At 40.8% G+C, this 15,696-nt stretch overlaps 1 protein-coding gene across 4 annotated transcripts in view; it reads left to right on the top strand.

Moving 5' to 3' along the window:
• PRIMPOL (primase and DNA directed polymerase) overlaps positions 1-15,696 on the top strand; it is a 34,652-nt gene that overhangs the window by 13,533 nt on the left and 5,423 nt on the right. For 3 of the 4 annotated variants that reach the window (XM_084626130.1, XM_084626131.1, XM_084626133.1), the window contains exons 4-8: positions 5,070-5,161; positions 5,961-6,102; positions 7,753-7,900; positions 11,677-11,970; positions 14,142-14,304. In XM_084626130.1, the coding sequence (XP_084482256.1) occupies positions 5,070-5,161; positions 5,961-6,102; positions 7,753-7,900; positions 11,677-11,970; positions 14,142-14,304 (839 nt within the window). The remainder of the gene's footprint in view (positions 1-5,069; positions 5,162-5,960; positions 6,103-7,752; positions 7,901-11,676; positions 11,971-14,141; positions 14,305-15,696) is intronic. The other variant, XM_084626132.1, reaches the window with a different exon arrangement.

Consider the following 15,696-nt stretch of genomic DNA (forward strand, 5'->3'; position numbering starts at 1 on the left):
TTGCTGTGCAGAGAGCCTAGGGAGGGAGGCGAGGGCTGATGTCAGGGTTTCCCCTTTCCCCGCCTCAGTGCCTGTTGCTTCCTGCCACAGTCTGAACTTGTAAGACAGCATGCTGACAAACTCTCCGTCCCACAAAACACACTCTCTCCCCCTCTCCATTCACACACACTTCTCCCCGCCCCCCTTCAGTTGAAAAGCAGCTTGCAATGTCGTAGGATGCCCATGGAACAATGGGATTGGGAAACCTGCATCATGTGATGCTGTGCCTACCCCATGGGGTATCATCCCAAAGCACCCTGCAGCCAGTTGTACAGTGGGATAACTACCACAATGCACTGCTGTCTTTGCCGTTGCCAGAGCTGCTAATGTAGATGCGCTCCAGCGTCTCAATGAGCACAGTGTGGACACGCAACAGCAGTTTAATTCCAGCGTTTTAATAAAAGTGGCATAACTTGTGGCGCAAAAACTTGCCAGTGTAGACATACCCTTAGTCACTGGTTTGTTTTATTCAAACATTTCATAAATGTACTCCTTTAATGAAACTAACCTTTTTCTGGTATTGAAACATATTACTGTACCTAAACAATTGTATTAACATCAGTTTGAGTCAGTAAACTTGTCAAACATATAAACTGTCATTAAAGGGACAGCATCAACTTGATGGCTACTCAATTAAAAAAAAGTAGGAGTGGTGTGATGGCATGTTTACCCCACACAGGTTAACCAGCTTGGGTGCACCTGGAGGGCGAGTCAAGACTAATTAGAAATAAAGCCCGAGGGGGCGGGAGAGGAGAGTTTGTCTCTATAAAGAGCTGTGTGAAGTCAGTTGGGGAGGAGAGAAAGTGGGAAGTGTCATCTCTCTGGGAAGAAACCTGAAAAGAAGGTCGAGACAGGAGAAAGGCTTCTCTAGGAGGCCTCCTGAACAAAGGCCCTGATGGGCTGAAGCCCACTAGAAACCCTGAATAAGGGGAGGAATGTGCAGCCCCTAGATTGGAGGATTGATTGAACCAGGGAGGAGGAAAGGAGGAGGAGCAGCAGCAACAACAGAGGCACGCCTGCCTGCTGAGCCCAGCTGGGCTGAAGATTTTCTTTGAATACATTTACTTGTTGGACTTTTGATAAAGTAAAGTGGTCTGGCCAGAAGGCCACAATTCTATGTCTGGCCACAAGGGGGCATGTTAGGTTTGGCAAGGTTGCCACATGTAGGGGCTTGTTTAGGATCTGCAGAATACCCCTCTGAAAAAGGAGGAATAAAAGAGAAGCTACAAAATGGAGGAAGTAGTCAGCCTATTAGCAGCGCAGCAGGATCATACTCAGGTTGTCCTCCTGCAAGGACATCCGGCAGCTGCAGTAGAAGTGTGTCCTGCAGTGCCTGGAAAAATGGACCTCAGCAGTTGATCGGCTTCTAGGTGAGAAGACCCCAGCAATCCAGTCCTAGGATTGGCAAAGCTGGGGTCAGACAATGACCCAGAAGCTTTTTTGTGTACTTTTGAATAGGTGGCTAGGACATCAGGATAGGCAGAATCATCCTGCGTGGCCCAGATGGCCCTGTTTCAGTTCAGGGAAGCTCATGTAGCATACAGGGCCCCCGCCAAAGAGCAGTCAAAATCATATCCTGTGGAGAAGCTGAATGATACCTGAAGCCTATCGTCACTGCATTAGAATGGAACCATTTCCTCAAGAAGCATGGCCTAGGGTGATTGCTCAGCAGCTCCAAGACGTGGCATGGCACTGACTGTCCAGAAGCTAGTTCTGTAGAGAGAATTATGAATCACATTGTCTTAGAATAATTGCTGCAGATTCTGCAAGCAGGGGCCCAAAGTTAGGTCTGGCAGTTTTGGCCAGTTTACACTGGTACTGCAGTGGAAAGAACAGAGGTGAATGATACCAAGCAAGCTGAGTAGTGGGCCAAAGCAAAGATCATCATCCTGAGGAAGGCTGGAAGAGGTAAAACCCCAGACTCCAAAGAGTTGGGGGGAAACATGGGGAGGAAGAGTCCTGGGTGGTTCTAAGTTTCAGGGCCAAAATGAGGTATCAACTCCACAGTCACTTCCCTAGCCCAGTGGAAGCACTCCAGGAGGTAGCTGCGGAAACCTGGTCATATGTTTCAGATGTGGCTGACCAGGGCATGTGAGAAAAGAGTGTCCCATGTTGGAGTGGGGCATTATAACCTGGTTTGTGGTTTGGGAGGCTCTTCAAGGCAGGGTTGAACCCTACCATATGTGGTGTCTGTCAAGCTGCAGAAACAAGTGACAAAAGGTCTGGTTGTCTCAGGCTGCAGGCAGACTTTTATTGCAGAAGTGGACTTACATCTGGTAAGATGGACTGGCAGATACATATCTTGTATACACAGAGAGACCCGAATATACCCAGTGATGGTAGTGGAGTTGGAGGTCAGGGTGGCCAAGTGAGAGTCGGAGTGATGAGGAACTGACCAGACACTGACCAGGTTTCCTGGCCTTGATGTGGCAAAACCCAAGCCAGTTAAGGAGACACTTACCCAGACCAATGATCAGGGGTGCTCAGCTCTTCTGAGCACACTGATGATCGCCTGGAGACTGCTGAGAGAACTAGAGAGGAAATTCTGAGACATCCTTATAGTCTAGAGAAACAATTACAGGAAGATAAACAGGACTTGGCAGAAGTAAATGCCTCCCAGCATTGAATTATAATGAAGGCGGCAAAGTTAGAGCAGGACTTGGTCTGGACCAAGGCAGAATTGGAGCACAAAAGCAACAGAGCCAAGAGTTCAGGCCGAAGCTAGCTACATGTCTGGTGGCAAGGAATTACACAAATAAAGGGCCTAAAGTTGTGCCGGAACAATGTACTCTGGGGTCACAAACCAACCCCCTGGTAGAATCAAAGGGGTTTTGAAGATAGCGGCGTGGCAGCAGACTGAGGAAGTTCAGATGCCAACCAGCTGACCGGGGGTAGGGTGAGAAGTCAGCTGAAAAGGCCAGAGGCCCTGGCAACAGGTATACTGAAGGGAACAGAAATGGAGGAAGTGGTGACTGATACAGCAAGGCTTCAGGAAAAGCTGATGGCAGCAGAGCAGACCGTGGAAGAGGAAAAGGCAAATCTAGAGAAGGCGAAAAGGGAGTGGGAATTCCAGATAGAGCTCCTGGAAGATGATAAGCAGAGACTACACGTGGGGGGGCGTGCAAGGTGATGTCCCTCCCTCCCCTGCTGAGATTTGATGCTTGGCTTATACTGAGCATGCTCAGTAACTGAAGCAGTTGAGGAAGGCTGCCCTCACTCTGCCACCCCGCCTCTCAGCAGGCACAGGTCATCGAGAAGAGCTCATTTGACAGCCAGTTGGCAGTCCTTCTGGCACCAGGCAGGATGTAATCTTGAGGGGGAGACAGTGTGATGGGGTGCACCAGGGCCATGGTTCAGGACTAACTAAGGGTATGTCTACACTACCCATGTTACAGCACGGCCGCGGCAGCGCTGTGACATGGGCAGTGTGGACACGCTTTATAGCCAAAAAAGAGCTCTCCCAGCAATTAAAAAAAACCAACCCCACCCCGAACGAGCGGCGGTAGCTTTAAAGCGCTGTCTATACTGGCGCTTTTCAGTGCTTAAAACTTTTGTCGCTCAGGGGGGTGTTTTTTCACACCCCTGAACAACAAAAGCTTTAGCGCTGAAAGTGGCAGTGTAGACACAGCCTAAAAATAAAGTTCAGTTGGAGGAGAGCAGGGTTTATATCCATAAAGTGCCAGGAGAGACCAGGTGGGAAGTGCCCTCTCCCTGGGAAGCAGCTGAAAAGAAGGTGGATGGGGTAGGGGAGGACCAGACAGGGTTCTCCAGAGGCAAGCTGAAAGCCTGGCTGAGATGGGGTTCCTGGTGAGCTGGAGCCTGCCAGAAACCATTAGTTAGGGAGAAGTGTTCCAGCCTAGGACTGGGGGATTGAGCGAACGGCGGCAGTCCTCAGCACAGTTGTACCTCTGCTGAGCCCAGCCGGGCTGAAGGTTTGCTTTCAATACATTTTGTTGTTGTTCTTTGGTAAAGGACTTGCTGACCCTACAAAGAGCTGAACACTAAATTGACCTGACTGCAGGGCCAAAACACTCTGATGGTTAGAGGAGGCCACAGGACAGTGTGTATGTGTAGGGGAGAGGAAACTGAGGCACAGCTTCTGCAATGTCACAATTGGCATGGCAAGTTTGCCACAAGTAGTTTCTGGCATTACATCTCTTCCTCAATCCCCCAGTTTTTGTTGCCTTTACAATCATATTTTCTTATTTTAAGACATTTTTCCTCTCCACTCTTACCGCATATCAAACCCACACAGACAGCAGGGAGAACTGACTAACAACCCTATCCTATGGTTACTTCCATGCAGACTGATTCTCTGAGAAGCCCCACTGACTTAAATGGAGCTTGGTGCAGGGGTCTGCCTGTGCAGAGCTCACTGCAGGATCAGGATCTGACTCACTATACAGGGGAACAGTGCATATGACAGCGTGCAAAGTAAAATATTTTGAGACAGGTGTTACCAACTCTTCAAATGTCATGAATTTCATTAAAGAAGTTATGACTGCCAAAGCTGTTTCCTAATTATGTTCCAGTTTGGGAGCATTTTTCTCTGTAGGGTCACCTCTGGTTTTACATATAGTATATAATTAAAAGGATGGTTTGAACATCGTTTTGCTTGATTTAGGCCATATGTTGCTTCTCTCTTCAGTGGGAATCCCCTTCTCTGTACACTGTTTCTCTTCCCATTGATGTTACCATGCTGCTGATCAAAATAAGATTTTACTAGGCAAATACCACTTGAGGGTTTGATTCAGATCTCAGTTACATCAATGCAAATCCATAGTAGCTTTATTGACTTCAGTGAGCTGCTAAGAGTTACGCTGGTGTAATTTAAATAAGAAGCTGGCTCTTAATTAGCAATAAAAGGTACTTAGGCTTTTTTTTTTAAAAAACCTAAACCATCCTTTGATAGATTGTTACTAATTAGAAAATAATTACTAACCTTTGATCTGAGAAATTAATTTCAAGCAAAAGATTTTGACTAGTGATGTGAAAAAGGAACAGTTAACTCTTTCTTTTAATTTAAAAAGGATGTTCATGTATTTGCTTTGGAAACGAACGCAGAAGATGGACAAAGGTATTATCTTGTGACAACATATACAGAGCTTTGGTTTTATTACAAGTGAGTATTTTGAAAAAAGTACCTCTTAGCTGCTTTAAACTTCGTCAGGGCTGGGGCTGGTATAGACCAGCTCTCAGAAAGCAGGGTACCATAACTGGCTCCCTGACATTGATCCCCTCAAATGTGCTACAGTGCTTGACCACTGAAGAGAATTGGTATCCATAGTGAACAATCATCATCATTCTGGTGCATCAGCAGATAAAATAATTACATCTTCATGAACCATTTTATATATAATTCTTAACAGTCATTTAACAGAAACATATCACATGGTCGAGTTCTGATACTGAAATGTCTAGTAAAGGTCTACAGTCAACTTAAAAAAAAATTCTAAAATGTTTTAGCCATAGTGCATCTGATTAAGTGACAGAATTCTAAAAATCCAATTTTTGTATTTAAGCTCTTTATATTTTGCACTTCTCTCAGTTTGGATGTCAAAATTCAAAGAAGTTGGTTCCACTTTTGTGTGTAGTTTTACTTTAAGGTTCTCAGCACTAGTGGATTTATTGTTTAAAATGACTGTTTCCATTAGTTATTTTTATTCGTGAAAACATATTTGTTGATCTTAGGTGTTTGTAAGAATTTATTTTTTTACAAAATCTAAATTTTAGGCCACATGTATATTTATGGTGTTTCTTTAGTTAGTCACAAAATTCATACTTTAAGTTGTTCAGAACATAGTAGAGCTAGTCTTTAAAACATTTCAACAAGTGTTTCACTAAAGAGGAATAAAAATCTTTATTTTTTAAAATTATTGTTCATAAACATGGGTGATGATTCTTGACTACTTTCTGTTTAGCAAAGAACAAAAAACAAGTCTCATGCATTGCTATGAAGTTATTCCTGAAAAAGCTGTTTGCAAACTGTATTTTGATTTGGAGTTCTATAAACCAGTGAATCCTGGAGCTGATGGCAAGCAGATGATTGCAAAGTTAATTGAGGTAAAACGAACAATAATTAGAATATAACATATTGTAGGTCTGTCTGTCTTGTTATTGGCCTTAATGTGTATCAAAGAGAATAAAGTGAACAAATTTTCCTTATAGTTATTCTATAGCTGAAGTTATCACAAAAAAATGAAAATTGATTACACGTTTTTAGAGAAAATTAAAAAAGCGTGTTTAGATATTGCTAGTTAAAGCAAAGTTTTTCTGGTTTTCCTGCTTTAGAGGAACAAGAGACAAATAGTGGTTGGTATGACAGCATGTTCACCAGAGGCCTGGGACATTTTGTAATTTATCTTTCATTATATTGCCTCTGTAGAGTCTTACTGGTGGATTATGTGCCCCGATACAAGAGCCACAGAACCAAAGAAAGCAGTAAAATTGTTAGGGAGCATATAGGCATGCCCCTGAGCTCTAACAAAAGACTTCACCCTCTATTTTTCCCTCAGTTCTTCTTTTCCCGGTTGTTTCAAGTCCCTTTTTTCCCCAGTGTGGTTTTTATTAAGCGTAGGCCTTTTCTGATTCTTATATAGAGTCACTCCTTATTAGTTACTGGTTTTACTAATTAGCACAAATGTTGTTTTCATATGGATTTGGTTGGGCTTAATGTCCCGGCCCACCATATCTCCAATGTGGTGGACAAAAAGAATAAAACGAGCTTTCAGAAATACATCTCCTTCTCTAGTAAAATATCCTGTCTCAGATAAGTACGAAGGTTTAAGAACATTCATCCTAAGAGCCTTGTGCATGCCTCTCGCTGCGAAGGAAAGAAGCCACAGACTGAATGAGGGCTTTTCTCTTGGAGCAGTCTTCAGGGGATCCACCTCTTTTGAGAGCATGAGAGTCAGTTGTGAAATCTAAGGGATCCTCAAAATCAAAGAAGATTGTTGGATCCAAAAGGAGGGATCTGAGATACCAAGATCTGAAGCTTTTGGACTCGTTGGATCTAAGGTCATAACTCTGGCCCTAGATATAATGTGACTAAGGGCTTGTCTACCCTGGCAATTAACAGAGCTGTAAATTTCTCGCTCAGGGGTGTGAAAAAACACCCCCCTGAGCGCAGCAAGTTGCAGCACTGTAAAGTGCCAGTGTAAACAGGGCCCCAGCTCTGGGAGCCGCGCTCCCAGCCCTGATAGCTACGCCCCTCGGGGAGGTGGGTTTTTGAGAGTGCTGGGAGAGCTCTTTCCCAGCGCTGCGCCACGACCACACAAGGCACGTTAAAGTGCTGACATTGCAGCGCTTTAGCGTTGCCAGCGTAGACTAGCCCTAAGTTGTCGTAGGTGTGGATTGTAGAGTCTTCAACGCTGGTTGTCACTGGAGCTGTAAACTGTACTTGGGAAGCAGTGTAACAGAAAAATGTATAGATGAGATGGTATATTAGGCTTTTGGGTGAGAAACTGGAAATTTGCAACAGTCTGCTACTGGTACCATAATCATACACGTATTCAATTTATAAGGTAAAATATGTGTTTGTATTTTGGTGAGACTTTAATAAATCATGAAACTTCATAGTCTAAAAAAACAGTATGTTCAAAACCAAAAATATCTTTGAAATGAATGAAGACATAAAATCTGACCTGTCACAATCTATGGGTACCTTTTAGTTATTAAAAAAACAAAAAATAGCCTACTTTTTTTATTTTTCAGCTTTTTAGTAAAAAGCTGGAAGAACTTTATGGAGTTAAATGTTCAGCTGAAGATGTCTTGAACTTAGATTCCAGCACTGATGAAAAATTTAGCCATCACTTAATATTTCTGCTTCACAAGACAGCATTTAAGGATAATATTAATGTTGGTAAGCATATTTTCTTATTTCTAGTACATAAAAAGGAAATGTGTGGAATTTTAATATCTTACTAGTACAATCAAGCACTCAGATATTATGATAATGGGGACCATAGGTGGAAACAAATATGTATTTCCAGTTACATATTTGTGTGTTATTGTGCTTCAACTGATTTCCTGCTCATGTATTTTCTTTTGTTTTCTGTGACTAGTAGCGCAATTTCTCATCAGCCTTCTACTTCAAGGAAACAGCTACTCTCTGTGTGTGTGTCTATACTGTATTTACAGAACAAAGACATCACAAAAGCTGGTAAAAGGCTTGATGATAGTTTTACAGTTGCTTACTTATTTTGTAGATTAAGGTGTGTGTTTTTTTTTTTAATTGGCTGAAGTTAAACTTTATTGGCCAGATTCTTGAATCCAGCTGAGCTATGCTAGCCCAAGACCTTAGTGAAAGGGCAAAGGCATACCTTAAAGCTGCCTTTGCATTAGCCTGATCTAGGGAACAGTGGGAAGCTCTTTGGTTCTTGACATAAGTTGGAATGTCTTCTAGGCTACAACAGCCCCTCATGGACCATTTTGCCAACCCAGGATTGCCAAAGCACAGTGGATTCCAGTCCCATACTCTCATGCTACTTACTCTTGTGGGGCTTGGAGGAAGTAGTGTAGTCCCTCCATACCTAGCTCTGGGCTAGACAGAGAGTTTGCTATGCAAGGGGAACATTCAGCTGTCCTTCAGGGCAGCTTTCTGGCTGGTAAGTGCCCTGGAACGATACAAAGAAGCCAGACTGGAACCAAGAATCTGGCCCTAAATGCCCCTGTTGGTCCTTATCTTGCTCCCATTGAACTCACTGGGAGTTTTGCTATTGACACCAGTGGGATTACAATAAAATCCTTCATTTAGTAAGAGTAAGAAAAGTTGCCTGGGAGTGATTTGAGAGCACAAGAGAGACAGGCTCCTTGCTCTCAGGGTCAAGTGCTTCGCCCCACCCCAGCCTAGAGCAACAGTTACAGAGAAAGTCTGACTTTGCTCCTGCAGCCCTGGGCTGGAGCATGTGCTGTCACTCTTTTAGGATAGTACATACAGTCTGGTCAGCACTGGGAGCTGTGAGGGGATGGAGCATGCTCAGTGAAGGCAGAATCTTTGGCAAATTTAGCAATAAAACTGTAAGAAGTGTGTACTGGGCATGTGTGAACTGAGATTTTTTTCAGAGGTTGATAACTTGGCCAAATTTTCACAGTAACAGCAAAAGGTACATACTACCCCGGCCCAAAGGTCACACCCTGCCAAATTTCAAGTCCCTGGTCCAAACATGGGGTTGCTGTAGCTTCTCAAAGAAAAGGACAACAGAATTATTTTTAATATTGCAAAACAACGTATTTTCCTCTAACCTCAGTTTCATAAGCAGTTAAATCATTTTGGCTGAAACCTTTTCCCCCGCCCCAAAAAAGAAAGAAAGAAAAACCAAGAAACCAGCTTGAGGGAGACACCTCATATGGAAAATTTCAAACCAAACAGATAAAAGGCTGGCAAAGTTATAAGCAACTGCAAACAGATTCCTACAATGGGAAGTGTTGGGCAACCTTAATGTTAGGCAGTGCTACTAGCCTCGCCCGGCATATAGCATAAGCAGTATATTGCTCATTATTTTCATTAAGACTAATAGAAACAAATAAAACCATTTCTTCTCCCTGTTCTCCCCCACCTCCCCCCCATGACTCTTCTATTGCAGCCACAAAAACAAAATGATTAAATGTGATCATTAACTCTTCATCAGTCTAAAAGTTTGATTCTGTAACCTCTTTCTTATAAAGTTATTAAAGAATGTGTGGATCAAAAGTATTTTATTTAAAACTAATTTTAGCCTTGTGATCTAGATAGCTAAGTGTAGAATAAACCCATACTCTTTCAGTTTATTACATCAGCTGTTCCCTTTCAATAAGAGCACTTGAGCTATTACTTCCAGCCCATTGGTTAGGCTTTTTCTATCACCATTGTGAACTAAATTATTAACGCGGCTGGACATTAAATGTTTGTGTTTAAAATCAGTCATGGTTATAATAGATTTATAGGGACAGTAGGCAGAGTAAGCAGTAAATGGTTTATTTATTGTTATTTTGCCTTCCTAGCAGTAATAGGAAACTAAATTTGCTTGCGATACAAAGTGTCAGTTTAGTAAACAATGTTACTCTTTAACACACATTAAATATGAAACTCAGATTTAGTTAATCTCTTAATCATCTACATGTCAAAAATGGTTGATTGTCTCTTGAAGATTAGCAGCTTTATAGTTTGAGTAATTCAGTTTTTAAATGTTGGGCCTAATTATCTACTGATTTTTACATAGAAAATGTCTATAAATTCAGTTTGCTTGATACAGTGATATCCAAGCATCTAAATATCAATCAGGATTTTTTGTATATGAAGAGAGAGGAAGGTCAACAGTTTAAATAAACTGTCCAATGATATTAAAGCTATAAGCAATTTTCTCTCTCTTTTTTTAAATCAAGTCTTTATTGTGGAATACCAGTTAATGAATAATAGATTATTTAATCTATGATGTTTCCATTATAAATCATCACAACCTGTGTGTTCTCTGGGACAAACTAGAAAATGAAACTGCAGTCTTATCCTAATAAAACTGAGTATTTTATTAGAATTTTTCTGTCAAACATTCTGCAAAATAAGTAATATCCTAAAATATTAAGTGTGTTACTCTTCTACCAACCTCTAAGAAGGCTTTAAAACAAAGGGATTAAATTCACAGCCGGTTTAAGCAAGTTCAGCTCCATTGATTTCAGTGGACTTGCACTCATTCATGCAAATAAAAAACCTGTTGTTCAAGCTGCAAGCTGTAGTGGCTGATGCTCCCTCATATGCCACAGTACTGACCTGTTGTCCAGTCCTGCACTTACGCATGTGAGTAGTCCCATTCACATTACTGTAAGTGGTGTGTATAAGTGTTCACAGAATGAGGCTCCAATTGGCTAAGAGAATGGAGCATCTCTTTTGCTCACTGGGAATCTGGCAGTCTAATGGGAGATCCAAGTCCATAGTCAATGTCAAATCCAAAATTCTGGCTCATGCTGATCATTGGCAAAGTCATTCATTACCAAAACCAGCACCCTGTGTGCTCTGATCATGGATGAAGTACCAGACCATGACTCTTATCACCAGTAGTAACACTCTTTGGGCAATAGCATGGGTGTCCTGTGCCCTGCTGTCAGGTTGGTAGAGAAGAGTATGGTCCTCCTTTGAAACCCTGCACAAGGCTGGTTTACTAGGACTTTGAACAGGTATCCAAGATTTTTTCCTCAATGTGAAACTTTGGTTAGAGAAGCTGTAGTGACATTACTACACATTTGCCATTCACAACATTTCAGTTTTTATTATTATTTTGTTTCTAGGACCAGGGCCCACTTGTTTGGTTCTGTACAAATATATAGAAACACATGGCTCCTTCCCTGAGGAGCTCACAGCCATTAAGATGGTGAAGGGTGTGAGAGAATGATACAACCAAAATATGGACAGTTCTTACATACCTGTTTTAACATGGTGAGGTGTCTTAAAAAACAGCAGCACAAACTTCAGTTTCAACTAAAGTTCATGCCAAAACTTGGGCCTCCCATTTAGCAGTTTAAAGCATTGGTTGTGCACCAGACTTAGAAGAGAGAGAAACTCTATCCTGGTTTTTTATTTGAAAGTCTTTGCACAAAACATATTGAATGCATTTTTAACTTGTGACTAAACAGACCCTGATCCATTTCTTTTCTTATTATTTTAAGGTAATTTTGTGAAAACAGTTTTGCAACCTGCTCTTGTTTTAACTGAAAATAAAGCTGATGCTCTGATTCTAGAAGAAGGGGCGGACAGTGTTGTTTCCCAGTCTTCCAAAGCAACAGCTGAAATAGATGGTACTGTTGTAAACCTCAGTGCAGTGAAGGAGCCTCCTGGGAAATGGCAATCTAATATGCACAAAACGCTGGAAAATGGAGCACGGCAACAGAACGAAAATCCTGATCTTTCCTTTCTTGTTGTGAATGATAAGGAGGGAGGCAAGCAACTTGTCGTCGATCTGGGTAAATATAAAAATTAGTTACTGACAGAATTCTGAGCCAAATTCTGCCATTAGATGCATGCACAGAAAATGCAGCCTGCGGGAAGGAGGCATTTGCATGCACAAATTAAGTAAGAATTCAGCTCCATATTATGTGTATTTTATTCCTGTTAAGGTTGTGTACTGGAATGCAACAAAGGTTAAGTAACCAGAGATGATTTATGCTTTGGTCCCAGCACTGTTTGCACAGTGTTTTGCTTAATGTACAGTAATATAATTAAGTACTGAACATACAACAAAATGCAGGATGCAATTCAATAAAAATCAAACAAATTATCTTAAGTTGTATTTTAAATTTGGCCTTAAATATTGACATGCTTGTGGAACTTTTAATATTAGCTGAGGTTCCATAATGTTGTTCCACAGTAAATAAAAACTCTGTCCTTTGGAGACTTCAGTTTATCATTAGGATCTATCACCCCTTGATGATAAGGGGGACAATAGTTGCATGGGGTCATTGGTTCAGTTAAATGGCAAGTGGCTTGATTACAAAGATGGGGACTAGAGAGGCAGTCTGTTTGATAGTTGTGTATTTAAGATTTGTCACAGACTACCTAAAGCAAGGGATGGGTACTCCTTTTTAATGGTGTGTATAAGGAATGTATGATTCCGAACATCTTCTAGAGATAATTTAAAGTTAAGGCCTAATCCATTTGAACCTATTGAATAGAAACTGCAGAATCCATAATCCAGGTAATTTTAGGAAGCAAACAAGGTGCTGCATTTTGAATGGTCTAGAAAATTCATGTGAATAAAATCAAATAATGATCAACAAGAAATGCGTTGTTCAAATATATTCACAGTCAGTTGCATACATGTAGCTTGTTAATTGCCCTACCCCCAAAAAAGTGAAGATCTGTGTGTAATTCCTGTATACTGAGCAGAATTTTTTCTCTTAAAAAATACAAATTCAAAATAATTGGAAAGCACGGACAGGTCTACAATGACTTCTTTTACCACAGTTTTCGTTTTGGCTTCTGAATTGCTTTACTATGTTATCTTTCACCTATGAAGTTTTGGAAGACTGGCTTATTGGTAACAATCTTGGGGTATTTTTACATATTAGTAGGTGGCTCAGCTGAGTACTGTGACACAATAATACAGTGTTCTGGACACATCTATTTTTGTATTTGCCACAGAAAAGTTATTTTGTAACTACTCTCAGCAGTGTTCTTCCTTGAATAGCAGGTACCTAACTTCCAAGACTTAGCTTGCACTGTTATGTTGGTTCCCTAAAAAGAGAGTAACAAAGTGCTCTGCAACAGAAGAACTGTGACTGTAACTAAAACAGTAACTCCTGCAGAGACTAGTGAATAAAAAATAAGGTGGGAGGGTGCAGTTATGCGGCACACTAAGCTGATAATATGTGGGTTTGTTACTTCCGTTTTTGGTTTTAGTTCACAGTGAGCTAGAACATGGTGGGCTTACCACCCTAAATTACAAAATGATTGGTAGACAGAGACCAAGAACAAATTGGAGCAGGATACTGCAAGACAAAATTGGGATGCAATAGATCAGTCATGCCAATGCTCATAGTCCTTAAACTTTCATGAGAACTAAATACAGCTTCAGAATTAAACAATTCCCCACCCCCCCCCCACATACACGCAAAGTCTCGAGCAGAATTGTTCATACTTGCCAACCCATATTTGTTTTGAGATTGTGAGGTGAACTGCATTTTTCTGACTACCACTCTTGTTGTTGAAGTGCAACTATGATATAGTCACACTGACACACAGAGAATAGGAAACTGATAAATTGCCAAACCATGTTTACAATGTAAAATAGTTACATGATTTTTCATGCTAGGAAAAAGAACAATTAGACTGGAGAATGATTTGCAGAGATTTTGAAATAGTACCAAATAACTAGTATTTACTTAAAATGTCTGTACAGCAGTTTTGAGTGATTGTCCTTATAGTTGAATATTATGGATAAATATATGGCTGTTTGATTCATTCTTACCCTGCTATATAACTCCTACTGTGAGAAATGAACTGGGATAAATATAAGTTTGTGTTTACGCCTTTAAATGCTTTTTTCTCAGACACCCAAATATAGTGTATAAACAATACATATGAGAGAACCTAGCCAACTGTAAATACATTATGAAACCTCTCTCTCTCTCTGCAGGAGTTTATACAAAGAATAGAAATTTCCGGCTGTATAAGTCATCAAAAGCAGGAAAGCATACGACTTTGAAAATAGCTGAAGATAACAAGTTTGTTCCTAAACCCAAAAAGAATATTTCTGTTGAGGAGCAATATTTCCTTTCCTCTTTGGTTTGCAATGTTAGGTAACAATTTAATTACAGTGCTATGTAAAGTACTTTAAAATGTAGACTTCAGTAATATTTATAATTGCTGTAGCAGCAACCACTACTGTTGCGGGGGCTGACATTCCACTGAGACTGATGCATTCTATTCTAGGAAAGTTCAGCCATTGGTTTCAGCAGGTAAATTTTTCTGATGGTTATTCCTTGAAGCAAAGGTTTGTCAGAAATCCAATCTGCTGCACCTACCTTCAAATATGCAATAAATTCAGAGAACTTGTGCCATTTGTGATGGTTTCTGAACTGCACTCTGTGTGTGTGTATGGGGAGGGAGGTTGTGTTTTGGGGTTTGTTTGTTTGTTTTTAATTTTTGTTTGAGATGAAGAATTTGACTTGTTCAAGGTTATTCAGCTGACAAGTGCTACATTTCTATCATTGTAAATTAGGTAGGACTCTGAAATGGACCAAAATCCAAAACTGCCCTCACTGAACCATTTAAGAGAGAATAACTCCAGTCTAGACACAGAAGAAAATGAAAAGCATTATTTTGTGTGTAAACTTTAGTGAGCAACAGCAGTTTTCCTTAGTGCTGCACAAATATATGCAACACAATTTATTATCAAAAGAGGCTGCAATCTAAGGACCTAATCCTGAAATGTACTGAGTGTTTTTTTGGGAGATGAGGCAACCAAAATTGCTAATGACTTCAGTACTCAGCACCTCACAGGATTGAGCCACAGTTGAGCTGCATTTATTATGGAGTTTTGATTGTAAATATCTTTTTAAAGATGCATATTACATTCAACATTCCTGTAAATCTTTGGTTGTGATGGGCCTCAATTAAGCACCTGTCAGGGATGGTCTAGAATGGATAATACTTAGTCCTGCCTTGAGTGCAGGGGACTGGACTAGAAGACCTCTCGAGGTCCCTTCCAGTTCTGAGATTCTAAGCATGTGCCTAAATACCTTGCACAATTGAGGCCTATATCCTATAGTATAATTAAAAAAAAAAAACCAAACCAGACTTCAGTGGAGTCATTCCTGAGTAAGGACAAGAAATCATCTGTTGTAGAATTTGCCCCATATGATGGTTTGTTTTCATGCCAGAAACACAGCAAAGAAAAAACATAGTTCTTTGCAAATTATTAGTCTAAAAGGGTAAAGTGCAAGACTACTAAAAGCCATCCAAAAGTAAACAATACTTTTCAAGGACTACATAAATAGCAAATAGGGCTAGAAGTAGTGCAGAGGATCCTGGGTTGGGTGAGGGTAGATCTTTCTGTCTCTGCTGTGGAAGAAGGAAACTCTGCCCTCTGCTGGAATATGTCAGAGGAAACTAAGTTAAAATGAATCTTTTATGTCTGAACAAGAAATAAAGGGGCCATAGGAATCGGAAAAGGAAGTATGGTATGTCCA

Source organism: Lepidochelys olivacea (assembly GCF_965140295.1).
Source record: "Lepidochelys olivacea isolate rLepOli2 genome assembly, chromosome: 4".
Classification (NCBI taxonomy): domain Eukaryota; kingdom Metazoa; phylum Chordata; order Testudines; family Cheloniidae; genus Lepidochelys; species Lepidochelys olivacea.